The sequence below is a fragment of the Elgaria multicarinata genome, chromosome 4, assembly GCF_023053635.1.
Source record: "Elgaria multicarinata webbii isolate HBS135686 ecotype San Diego chromosome 4, rElgMul1.1.pri, whole genome shotgun sequence".
Lineage (NCBI taxonomy): Eukaryota > Metazoa > Chordata > Lepidosauria > Squamata > Anguidae > Elgaria > Elgaria multicarinata.
In genome coordinates this window covers 92708436-92722123 of record NC_086174.1, presented here as the reverse complement: position 1 = coordinate 92722123, position 13688 = coordinate 92708436, and the positions used below count along the sequence as shown (strand labels likewise).

The 13688-nt window shown below is 40.4% G+C and overlaps 1 protein-coding gene across 1 annotated transcript in view; it reads right to left on the bottom strand.

Annotated features, from left to right (window-relative positions):
* METTL24 (methyltransferase like 24) overlaps positions 1–13688 on the bottom strand; it is a 69521-nt gene that overhangs the window by 14709 nt on the left and 41124 nt on the right. Inside the window, exon 4 of the mRNA XM_063124786.1 lies at positions 12380–12608. Coding sequence (XP_062980856.1) covers positions 12380–12608 — 229 coding nt within the window. The remainder of the gene's footprint in view (positions 1–12379; positions 12609–13688) is intronic.

The following is a 13688-nucleotide window of genomic DNA, read 5'->3' as shown; positions in this document are numbered from 1 at the left end:
CATCCAACAGTGCCTTTGCAAAATGAACAACCTAATGACTGTCAGCTGTAATCTATCAAGAACTAAGTCACACAGAAGGGAGGAAGAGAAAGGGAGAATGCAAGCAAGAGTCACAACAATATCTTAGGAATTTAGGGGTGAGATAATTCATTTCCAGAACAGGGTACAGAGGAGCATCAGTTATTTGAGCCAGTTTCCACTTTCAAGCATTCCTCTTCCACACAATTTAATCTCTTCCTTTAAATGAACATCACCCAACAGAAATTCACACCCAGGATCTCTGGAGATTCATGGCCTCTAACTTTCTGCAAGTCTTCACTGTCATTGCCCCCCACAGCCCTTTTAGAAGATATTCACAGATAAAAGCAGGGTCCTAAAAAGCCAAGTTTAAATACATAGTGGTTTTCACAAGTGATGTTTTCCAATTTTCCAGCTCTGCAATGGCAGGGGGAGGGGAGAAGAGAGAGCAATACTGGTGATAATGTACATCAGATCCTAAAAACAGTCCTTTTTCTAACTCACACTAGCAGCATTCACAAGTAACACATTTTAGATTAAAAAAAATTATCACTTGTGAAAAGACCAAACATTTCTCTGTTACTTTATAATATGATAGCCAAAAGGCCATAAAAATTCCTTCCCCACCTGCTCCATGATGTAAGTTTAAATGATGAAGATCAAGAAGCCTCAATATACATTCATTTTAAAACATTAACTAGAAACACCTGCATCAACTTGGCCACCAATTAATCAAAACAGTTTGCTGTAGAAATAACATTTGCTAGTGGGTTGATACATCAGAAAGAACGCTCACACATGGTTACAGTTAATGCACAAAATTAAGCCACAGTAACCATCGTGCCATTCCTGGGCTTACACCAAGGTTCAACTTCGCCCTGCTTGTACAAGCATGATCCCAAAGGAACTGAACTTGTATCATGGGCCATGAATCTTGCATAAGCCCATAATTCAATTATAGAGCTGAAAACAGATGTTGCTTGTTGAATCATATGCTCTAATAGTTTGGGATTTATCACTTTTAACGTGGCAATTTTTAAAGGGCTTTACATTTTACAGATAGCTGTTTTCCCAAGACCCTACATTAACAACCCTTTCTCCTTTCTGATCCTGCCATTTTCCATCTTCCATTCCTGTTTGGACATCTTATACATCTCTGCATATGTCAGGCTTATCAATAAGTGTTACAAAGCTGCACCAGGTTGCTGGGATAATCCAATACAGTTGGATTTTTTTTTTAAAAAAGTATATTTTTGCTATATGGCAATAAGAAAATCTGGCCTCTAGATTTTACTGTACCATACTTTCATAATAGAATTATTTTAACATGAATAGGGAGATAAAGTGTTGGAAGTTCTTTTCTGTTTGGAAGTAAAAGTTAATATTCCTTAATAGAATTATATCACAGGAAAATGATCCTACTTTATTTTTGATAATTCAATATTCCTATCATGTTAATCTCTGATAATGATGTTTGGAAATATTAATTCAAAAGGAAATGTTGTGTGTTATTGTAGTATTATTATTTATTTATTTATATAGCACCATCAGTGTACATGGTGCTGTAAAGAGTAAAACAATAAAATAGCAAAACCCTGCTGCATAGGCTTACATTCTAATAGAATCATAATAAAACAATAAGAAGGGGAAGAGAATGCACCAAACAGGCACAGGGTAGAGTAAAACTAACAGTATAAAAGTCAGATCAAAATCAAGTTTTAAAAGCTTTAGAAAAAAGAAACGTTTTTAGCTGAGCTTTAAAAGCTGCAATTGAACTTGTAGTTCGCAAATGTTCTGGAAGAGCGTTCCAGGCGTAAGGGGCAGTGGAAGAAAATGGATGAAGCCGAGCAAGGGAAGTAGAGACCCTTGGGCAGGTGAGAAACATGGCATTAGAGGAGCGAAGAGCACGAGTGGGGCAATAGTGTGAAATGAGAGAGGATCCATGTGTTGAATTTCTATTTAAAATCCCACAAGCCTTTCTATTGATAGGAGTAATAGGAGGATTTAACATTGGCTGTTAGTTTCAAAAGACTGATGAAAGCACAGTCACATTGACATAACCTAGACCACTGAAAAGTAAGGGTTAGTTTGGACATCACAAGAAACCATAATTTATCATGACGGGAATGAGTAGCAGTAAACCTCAGGCTCATTTACTCCCCCCCTTCTCCTCCAGAGTGGTTGCAAGGAGATTGGAAGTTTTGGCAGTTTAGAATTACATCTGAACCCTAAACCATGGTTAATTCTAACTATAGTTTGTTGAAACAAGGCAGGTTCATAACCCAGGGTTTGACGTTTGCTTGTTTCAACCAAACTATAAAGTTATCCACAGTTTGTTGGGTTTCAATGGCATGACAAAGCTACAGTTAAGAAAAAAATCGAAGCTTCTGACCTCCATTTTGTGGAGGACAAGTGGGAGGGGGGAGTTCATAAGCCTGAGGCTTGTTGTTGCTCGTTCCTGTTATGATATTTAAACCAGCACTAATCTAGAATGCTTCCATTGTGCTAGGGAAACTGACAGATACTCTGATCCAAAGACCTGCATGAACTCAAATGCACACATGGATCTCTTGTGCGCTTCCAATTCTTTTTCAGAAATGGAGTGTTCACCCACAAGTTCACTTCTTTAGGTTAACATAACAGACTTTCCCACTAAAACTGATGGAGGAGCCTTTATGGGGAAGAAGAACCAATCTACATTAGAAAGCCCAGATCCATAAGAAATTGCTGAATCAAGGTGAGTTTTCAAGCTTGCTCTTCCGCTATCAGTGTACAAAAATGATTTTAAAATAATTAAGTTGTCCTATAATATCATGTTGGGTAGGCTTGTGTTAGAAGGCTTAGAAATGGAGTCAGGGAGTTTCCTTTTTGCTTTGTCACTCAGGACTTTAATTTATTTGAGACTGAGGAAGCCTGCCTGCCACCCCCTACTATCCTAGCTGTTGATCCTGCCAGAGGCACAGCAATCACGGCCAATTCCACCATGACGATTTTCAACCACTGAGGATTGCAAACAAAAAACTTGACATCTGAATTCACAATCCAGATGCTTTGCCTTCCAGTGGAACATTTTTCACATGGACCCCTTCATGGACCAAAAGAAAACAAAAGAAAAGAAAAAAGCATTAAGCCTTGAATATTTCATTTCCAGTCATGCCTAAGAGGGAAAAAGGAGGATTATTAGTAAAGCTGGAAGCAAAAACTTTATGTAATTTTTCACAGCATTTCTATCAATTTTACAGAGCAGACAATGTTTTCAAATATTAAATAGGTAAAATAGTTCTCAGTTCATTGCTTTGAAACTTAAGAACAGACTTTCTTCTCCTTTAGGCACATGTCCTGGATTGTCTTGACCAAATATAATGCTAAATTACTGCTATATGATCCATTAGTAAAGGAAAGCTATTTCCCCTGAGATGGGCAAAAGAGACCACTGGAGATACTTCGGGACAGAGGGTGATTGACCTGGCTCTTTTTTTCCAGGGCAGGAATAGGTGATTGGAATACACTTTTCAAAGCAGCGGCCAGTGCAAAGAGTGCAAAGATCCAGGGCTGGTCCAAAACATTTTGCTGCCTAAAGTGGAGCAGCAAATAGCTGTCCCCCACCCCCAAATAAAGGCCCACAGTACCCAAGACTAGCCAAGATATTTTGGTACCTGAGGAAGAAAAACCTACAAACAACTCTCCCCCTCCTACACACACACACACACACACACACTCCTAAGGATTTGCTAACCTTTCATGTTACCCCAAATCATAGAGTTGAAAGGGACCTTGGAAATCATCTAGTCCAACACCTTTCTCAATGCAAGTTCTGTCCTACAGGATGCAGCTACAGCACCCCTGACAGATGGCCACCCAACCTCTGCTTAAATACCTCCAGCAAAGGAGAACCCACCACCTTTCAAAGCAGACTCTCCACTGCTGAACAACTATGCCTGTTAGGAAATTTCTCCTAATGTTAAGCCAAAATCTGCTTCTCTGCAATTTCCACCCAATGGTTCTAGTCCTTCCCTTGAGAACAACAGATAACAAGTCTGCTCTATCTTCTGTGTATTCAGGTATTTGAACATCACTATCATGTCTCTCCTTAATCTTTTCTTCTCCAGGCTAAGCATACCCAGCTCTTTCTACTGTTCCTCATAGGCCTTGGTTTCTAGACTCCTCACCATCCTGGATGCTCTTCTTTGGATGTGCTCCACTTGTCAATGCACTTTTAAAACAGGACACCCGGAAATGGACACAGTACTCCAAATGTGGCCTGCCTAATGCAGAATACAGTGGAACACTAGTCCTCATCAGGGGGCCTAGCTTGTAGGGCTGGATGACAGAGACACAGATTCATTGTCTTTGTTTTATTTGAAGGTGAATCAGGTAACACAGAAGTCATGACACTTAAGATTAGAAGTTATAAATCAGTTAACTTGATAGCTAATGCCACATGGCTTAGATTAAGGAACAGTCCAGAAGCAGATACATCATCATAGTCAGAGACTTAACTCTTAGAACAACATTAGGGGTTTTAAGCACTCAGACATCCAGGTTCATGATACAAGATTCAACAACAGGCTATAGTTCATGTTTCAAGAGAAATCGCAGAGCCCCAAGCAAAATAGAGACATTCCCAAAAGTAGGATCTCCATGGTCAGAAGATGACTCGAGTTAAGGGTCAAAAACTGAGGCAGCTAGGAAGAGTCCCCACTCTTACTAACATAGTCACTACATGGCAGGGGTCCAAGCTGAACTAAGTGGGAGATTAATGAAATAACCAGGCCAGTAAGCCTTCTGGCCAAATAGGGACATTCCTAGATGCAGGATCTCTGCACACAAGGGCCATTGAACTGACTCAGGTTCAGGATATCAAGAATAGGCAAGTTGGGGCTCCAAGCATTGCAGTCAAGAAGACCTGGCTAAAGGTGTCCTAAGCAGCAGAGAAGTTTCCCCTCAGGGCCTCTACTGAAAAGGGCCCCTGGCAGAAGCTGGTCCAGGAGACAGACCTAAAATCAGACAAGGCTAGAAATAAATGCACACTGCAGAGGTCAGGTCCAACCACACTGTCTTCATTGGAAATCCCTAATGTAAGGCAAAACAACAGTCTTCAAAGTCACCAATAGTCTAGACCAGAAGGCATTCTGGGCAAATACAGATGAAGGTACTCAGCTCATGGCAAACAATCCACGGTCTATAAGAAGACCAGCATTATATCGCACAGAAGGATTTAACAGAACAAATTTTAACAGATTTAACAGACACCCCCACAAAACTGCCTTCCTTCCCTCAGTTCCCATAGAAGTTTTCTCAGGTAATAATCAGAACCCAGCTCAAAGTCAGAGCCCACAGCTGTTCCGATAAGGCAGCCTACTCTTCTGAAGTTCACCCCTCCTTTCTACAGTAATTAGTTGAGAAATTGGGCAGCGAAGACTCCCTTTGATGCTAACTTCCCACAGCTATACTGGACCTTGCAGCACAATTTGGTTCAGAGGCTAAAGGGCCTCGAGGGTCAGGATAAATCCCAACAGTCCTGTGCAGGTGTTTGCCTGCTAGCATAGAGGGCTAAAGTGTGGAGAGGCTTATGGGCCTGCACGTATCCCTGCTTCCAGCATCCCCCAAACACCTTTTATCTAGTTAGATGTTCTTGTGCAGAGTGCAAAGATCTGACGAGAACTCTTGAGGTGCATTCAGCTGAACACTACAGAATTCCTGCTGTTGCAAAGCCTGCCTTATCAGGGTTTTGGCTTATGGGAATTCTGTAAGCATATTCAGCTGAATGCACTTACAGAGTCCTCTTCAGACCTTCACCTTCAACATGCGAAAATCTAACTGGGTACCAAGCACACTGGAATCCTGGAAGTGAGGCTTGCATTGAACACACACACCCTATACATTTTAGTCCTACACGCGAGCAGGCAAACATCTGCGCAAAGCTATTACTGTCTGTGATCCGGATACTATGCAGCTGCATAATATTGCATTGGCTTTCTCGGCTGCTGCATCACACTGCTGGCTTATAAAGACACCAAAGCCCTTTTCACATGTACTGCTGCCAAGCCAAATCTCCCAACTGTGAGACAGCCGCCTCACTCTGCTTCATAATAGGGCTAGCTTTATGTACCTTTTCCTCACAGTTTGGAATGCAGAGCAAAGAGCAGTAACAGTAATTTAATCTCTACTGAAGTTGCAATAGACACAGTACAATAAGAGAAGTACAATAAACGTAACTATCGAGAAATAGGGGGAGAATCGCTATTTGAAAAAGAAGATCCAAGCATCTTTAAAAAGGGAGAATTCATTTTCTAGCTGTCACCTTTTATTTGCATAATACGGTAAGACATAAAAATAACACCATTGCCACTTTTCTCCAAACCAAATGAATAACATGCTTTAAGCTTTGCATTAACTCCTTGAAAATAAGAAGGTGAATAGTAAAGTTACTTGTCCAGGATGGCACTGAGCTGTAAATATTATAGGGCTATGTTATTCAGCTATTGGGTCAGATATTTAAAAACGGGGTTAAAATTCAGCTTTTTGCTTACTAAGCTTTAAAACCTAGCATGCTTTCTAAAACAGAGCTGACACGTTAGCAAATTTGTCATACAAAGCACCTTTCATGAAGAAGACAGCACCAATTAGCCTTACAATAACCCTCTGTAATTCAAAAGCTACTTTAATTTCTTTTAACTGGGAACCAAAGAATTATATTCCTTTTAAAAAAAAAACAGCAAACCTTTGAAAAACCGTCACATTGCTGCTGTTTTGTTTTGTTTGTTTTTTTAAAAAAATCTTGTCATTATGGTGATGACAACAAAATAATACTGAAAATATGTAGGCAATTTCAGAAGCCTGGAATAGGCCTGAGCAAGCTTTCTAACTGTCGGAAGATAAATGTGCATGTTTTACAGTTATTTATTTATTTAGCAAAACTGTAAACCACTCTACCTCTATAAAAGATTCCTGAACACACAGTGAACACACACACAAAGGAAAAAAATTGAAAATCAAATTATACCAATAAAACAGTGGCCAGTCTTTTACTCAGGAAAGGCTTATTTAAATAAATCTGTCTTTAGCATTTTTCTACTTATCATGGCTTCCTGGAGCTATGATAGATACCTAAAGGAACCCATAGGTACCCTATTCCTTTAACAGCCTACCTATATGCTCTCTTCTGGATGTCCCTGTCATCATAGGCTGACCAATTACAGAGTTTTTGTATGGTTATATGGATTCATGTATTTTTGATGTATGCATTTGCAAGTTGATATGACCATGATGGTTGAAACAACAAATAGATCCAAAGGGAAAGGCGGGTAAGAAATAAATAAATATACATCATCATCATCATCATTATTATTTAAACAAACAAACACAGGCTGACCATATGTCCCCCTTTAGAGAGTGAGGTTTTCTACTTGAAGGTGTCCTCTATTTGAAGGAATGTCCTGCTCAATTCCAGTTTAAAGAGAAAGAGCCTAAGAAGGGAGAGACCATGAAATTGCCCATCAACACTTGGTCACAGTCTTCTCCACTGTTGTGATAGGTATTCTGTTTCTATTTAAATTCAAGCCATTATTTCTAAAGTGATACATAAATCAGCATATACACATTTTATGCAAATCTCAAAGTCCATAATCATCCATCTTTCTTTATCCATGAACTCAAAAGCTTTAATGAATTCTGCCTGATGAAGAGTTCTGCATGAATTGAAAACATTTCTACTTTCGGAAGCTAATCCTATAAAACAGAAACCAGGTTTATTTTGTATTTCTCACTCAAAACTACTCTATGTATGTCATCATCCTGCAGTCGCTCTGCAAAATTGCTGTTAGGATCCAGCATAATGAGAATCTCATTACCCTGAAATCTTGGGATAGGCAGCGGTATATAAATATTCTAAATAAATATTTAATAAATGACCTAGAAGAGTAGCCTCTTTGTATGGGTGTGCTAGAGATCTGTGCATAGACAGTTGCAGGCACACTCTTGTCCTTGGCACAACCATCTCTGCTCTTAGTAGCAATGTCTTGCTGTCACCAAGAACAACAGCTATCATACAGCGTTGTGGTTGTGACAAGAGGCTCTCAGCTTTCATTAAAACATGAATGTACAGAACCCATGAGAATATAAGCACCTGCTTTCGATTATGCCAATATTGTCTGCTCTGACTGGCAGGAGCTCTCCAGAGCCTAGTCTTAATGGCTTAGAAGATGGGCACAGAAAGTGTGGGCAAGATCTGGTGGAGCCTCGGAAGCGTGTGTGTGTGTGTGTGTGTGTGTGTGTGTGTGTGTGCGTGCGTGTGTGAGAGAGAGAGAGAGCACATGTGTATACATATGGGATTTCTAGCAGTCAGAGAGCAAGTTCTCAGGGCCTAGTCCATGATTAGCAGAAGCAGAATAACTAATACTGACTGCAAAATTCAGCTTTTCTTGGTGTTCATTTTCTATTGCCTTGGCTCAGAAATACAATTTCTTTTTTAGCATCCATACATCCTTTTATTCTCAGTTAATAATACTCCAATACTAAACATGCTTTCCCAGGAGTAAGTCTCATTGAACTCAATGGAGCTTACTTCTGAGAAGACATGCATAGGATTGTATTATAACAGCCAAGTTTCATACACCACTGAGTTGCATGTAGTTTTTGCTTCCTGCTCCCCAACACTTTAAAAAAGAAAAAAGAAAACTGAGGCACAGGAGTTGCAGTCTGAAGTGGAAGTTTCATGTGGGAAGTAGAGGCTTTTCGACATTTCCCCCTCACCAATTTCCTATTAAATATCCCCCAAGATGGTTTTTCAACCATTGGGGAAATGATATGGATGCCTATCAAAATAAAAGGAGCTTTGAATGATTTTAAACAGAAAAACGGCTGGAAGGGAAAGAGTTATGGATGGCAACATTTTGTTTTCTAAAAGGTTTTTTTTGTGGGGCGGGGGGAGACTTAACTTAATGTGTAAATTGGCTGTACCCCAGCAACAACTCTTATGCCAAAGAAATTTACACACACGCCAAAGCTAGTACCACAGGGATACTCAATAGGCTACAAAACGTATTACAGCCATGAGAGGGGAAAAAAGCTTTCTTAAAAGGATAATAATTCATTATAGAGGGGTTCCAGTTAGATGTGCCTTCACGATCTTGTGATCTCATGCTACTTCTCCAATGCCTCGGCCCAGGGACGCAAAGGGATTTACTGTGTTGCAAATTGCTATTATGACTGACAATTTCTTAGATGCTGCTGGATCATTAGAAATGCCAGTCACAGGCACATCGCTGGAGAAGAAGGCAGCGTGAGCTACAACTGGAGAGAGCTGCCTGAATGCACAAATGTAATACATACACCCAACAGAAATGTTCACTTCCACAGCACTGGGCAACTGAAGTGCTCGTTCTCTCTCTTTTTTCTCCAATCAGCCACACAGATTTGGAGTCAAAATTAATTTTCCAGAAGGAGAACACTCGGGAGACAAATAATCTCAAATTGTCAGAACTGAAATAGAAGCAGTCCAGAGAGAAAATTGAGTTTCTAGAAATAACCAGGAGCTGGTAGTAAGGTCTGCAGGTTTACATGGGAACATGCATGATCTGGGTTCACACTACATGCTAAATTACACTTGTTAAATTTGGGTTGTTGTTGAACTGTGGTTCGTTGTTGTACCATGGGTTGTTTGAATGTAGTGTGTTTTCTGCCATGATGCATGTGGCTTATTTTTCTCGAACAAGCCACCTTGAGAACCCATGATTTGTCGTTGGGTTGTTCAGGGTAGTTAACAAGCCACACTGCCGAAAATGCACTGCATTCAATCAACACAGTTCAACAACAGCCCACAATCAACCACAGAGTGTGGATCAGGGTGTTGTGTGAATGCAGCCCCTGAGTGAATACACAAACGGGAGTTGTGTGGCCATGTGAGCTAGCTCTGCTTACTGCCATGCTCTCTGCACTTACAGATGTACATGCCGATAATCCTTTCCAATGAATAGGGTGACCATATGAAAAGGAGGGCAGGGATCCTGTATCTTTAACAGTTGCATAGAACAGGGAATTTAAGCAGGTGTCTTTTTTATGCATGCAGCACCTGGTGAAATTCCCTCTTCATCACAACAGTTAAAACTGCAGGAGCCCTGCCCTCTTTTGTATCTGGTCACTCTACCATAGCATCAGTGTCTAGAAATTCCCTTAGAAATGAAGCAACGTTCAGAAATGTATATGACAGCAATACAGAACCAGTTTGTAAAAGCTTTCAGGGACCGCATTTAGGGCTCAAGGCAAAAGCGGGCAGGGCCAAAATACCAGCATATTCTAGCTTAATGCTCTTATTGCCAGTAACTAAGCCATGGGAGAGGCATTTCAAGCTTCTAGAATGGAGGGAAAACTGCACAAGAGCCAGGAACCCAGCAAATGACTGGTGGTTGGGGATAAGGGGTGGAGCTATGGGAAAGAGGTGGAGCCTTCTTGGGAAACCTGGGGGGGCGAAAATGAGACTCCTGGAGGACCAACAGTTCTGCATCCCTGATATATGGAATGACATTTATTTATGCATCTTCTAAAAAACCTGATATCCCAACTTTCTGGAAAAGCTCAAGTGACATACATACACTCCGAAATATAAACATGTATCACTGGAAAGTCATTAAAAAGCTCAATTATCAGCCATCTGAAATACACCTGCCCACTAAACGCAAGTGTTACCGAAAGCTAGCTGCCATTTCTCTCTGTAGACATATATTTTTGATTCCATGACAGATTCATAATGGATTCAGCTGTGTAAAGGGGGAAAGGGGGCTGCATTTTCTACTTTCAGTCATTTCAAAACAGTCAAGATGGTTGAACTAAGTGTTAATACCCCAGAAAATAGCACATTCTGCTTTAAAATGACATCTTATATTTTACAGCTTTGCTTCGTAAGCCCTGGAGGGAGTCTTCTTAGCCAAGTCTGTCCATGTCTTTAAAAGGAATTTAAAAAACCATGTAGTGATACCTGCAGGCATCAAGATATATTAGCAATTAAATTCATCCCTGTGCACTCTCAAGGGCAGCAGTAACTTGAAAGTACGCTAGCTTGGAATGTCATGAACTTTTTGAAGTATGCATTGGCAAAAAGTTAGTGGAAACCTTCTACTGCATTTGCAATTCCCTAAAAGGAGGTTAGGGCAAGCCCAGAAAAAAACCTTTACTACCCATTTCAAGCAGGATGTTTTTGCTACTGGTGTCACTGAACGAGAGAAAAACAGTAGCCCTATGAACATAAACAAGCCCCTTATTATCCTCTTCTGTGGAAAATGTTTTCTTCACTTTATACATTCTCCTTCACTAAGGATCGCTGTACAATTCTGGTCACTGCCAAGTCTTAACAGCCACTGAAGAACGTAAGGACTTGTCTAAACATAGGATTGCACCCTTAATGAAGTTGCTAGTGATTTAAAAACCAAGGGGGTATTTAGAAATTAGTTTTAAATCAGTATTAGTTGCCTTTTTGTGTCTCTCCCAAGAACCTTAAGAAGCCCCAGTTTGTTTGTTTATTTGTTTATTACATTTTTATACCGCCCAATAGCCGAAGCTCTCTGGGAGGTTCACTCTTCAATCTTTTCAAAGCAAATGGGACAAGTCTTGTTACTTTCAAACAGTTGAACCTTGGTTATCCATTTCACACCTATCCAAATACATAGTGTCAGGTATAAGTCTTCAACAAGGCCAGAGGCCTTGTTGAACGTAAGTAGATTTATTAGGAATCGTTTTGGAATGTCTGTGCAAGCAGGTATCTGTCAGAAATTCCCACGGGAGTAGCTTGCTCACTCCTTGTCTCGCCTAGTTTGCATAGTTTTGCCTAGAGGAAAGTTCCTAGAGGTTAGACTCTCTTCAGATGGGAAGAGATGTTTATTACCTGAATAAAGCTTTGTGGATTATGTGGCAGACTTCTTTATTGTCTTGCAATAAGGCAGGAGGTTTTGGGAAACACCACAGCTTGTCCTTTCAAGAAAAAGGGAAAGCCTTTTCCCAGAATGCTTTAACTTCAAGGAGGCTGGTTCTGAAGAAGCCTTTGGTGAGAATCTACTCCCATGGGAACTTCTGATACAGACCCACTTGCACAGACATTTCAAAACTATTCCTAATAAATCTATCTACATTCAACAAGGCCTTTGGCCTTGCTGAAGACTTATACGTGACACATAGCACGTAAGTGTAGACAAGCTTTACCAAGTATCCTGATATTATGGGTATTCTCGGGGTTACTTAGATAAATGGTGTTTAACTGCACTCTGCGGCTAGAAAATCACCTTTGGGGACCAAGGATTATGAAGATAATGGCTGCTCCCACCACCACCAGCGCCCCACAAAGCTATATGAAGAGCAGGTGAATTCTTACCTTGTGATGCCCAAAGTCATTCAATATGGTACCAAGCTTCTTGGTGTTGGTGTGAAGCTTATGAGCAGCAATCATTGGGTTGGGATCCCGCCAGTCTATGGACAGGCGATGGTACCAGAGGTGCTGCCCTTCCTGAACGTGCGCCAATTTGATACTAGGGTCAAAGCGATGCACCTCACATCCACTGTCAGCCATGCTGATCTCAAACTGGTTGTCATCACTGCCCAATCTTTTCAAAGCAAATGGGACAAGTCTTGTTACTTTCAAACAAACAAACCTGAAGAAATTATCATCATCACCATCATCAACAATCAGTCAACCTATCTCCAAAGGGTTTGAGGTAAAAAATCTAAAACAACAAAGCGCCCATCGATATAATGGGCAGCATTTGCTTTACGATCATTAGATAATGTGTTATGACATTGTTTTTATTTTCTCTCCCAAAACGTAAATGGTTTCCACTGATTTCTACGAAGACAGCAGCAACAACAAAAAGAACAACAATAAGGAACACACTTGATATAGGAACAAATCCTGATTCTGATCTCAAATACTGGTGAGCGCCGTCTTGGGGAGAAGCATTAGCATGCTGAGAGTGTGGGTTACTCCTGTCTAGAAAGGCACATGGTAGAACAGCGGTGCGACTACTTCACCAGGTGCCCATCTAACAAGTCAACCACACTGACTATGGCGCTGTCACAAAGTTCCTCAAGTGATGGGCCAGTAAACATAACTTGAATTGTTAGTTCAAATACTGATAACTATGCTGTTTTGATTTGGGGTGGGACTAAGTTGCGGGTGATCTAGAAAAAAGTTGAGAGTTCTGTTTTCCAGGAGTTTTCTGGGTGTAGAGAGAAAAGGAACGTACAAACTGCCCTATATTTATTATCCACTATACAATTCGTAAAGCATCACTATTGCGTGCACAGTGGGAATCCAGATTTTCAAATTTCAGAATTCTGAAGCCTGCTGAAACCATTTTGTCATCCTGTCTCTGTCGCAGTTGGAGCAACAAGCTCTTTTATAAGTACACAGCACACATTTTGATTTGTTTTCTTAAATCCTAAACCAATTTTTCAAATGATCATTTAGATTCATTGATGCATTTTGCAATCTCCCAGCAGGCCAATAACACCATCCTCTGTAAATCACAGAGTGTCATATGCATCCTTATGGATGGCACGGCCTCCGGAGATTTTGAGTTCTGCCCTGTCATGATCCTATACAATGTTTTTTGCTTTTCATTTTAGTCCTCATAAATGCAGAACTACATTCCTTTCAAAGTTTAATGCAATACAGATATATTGCA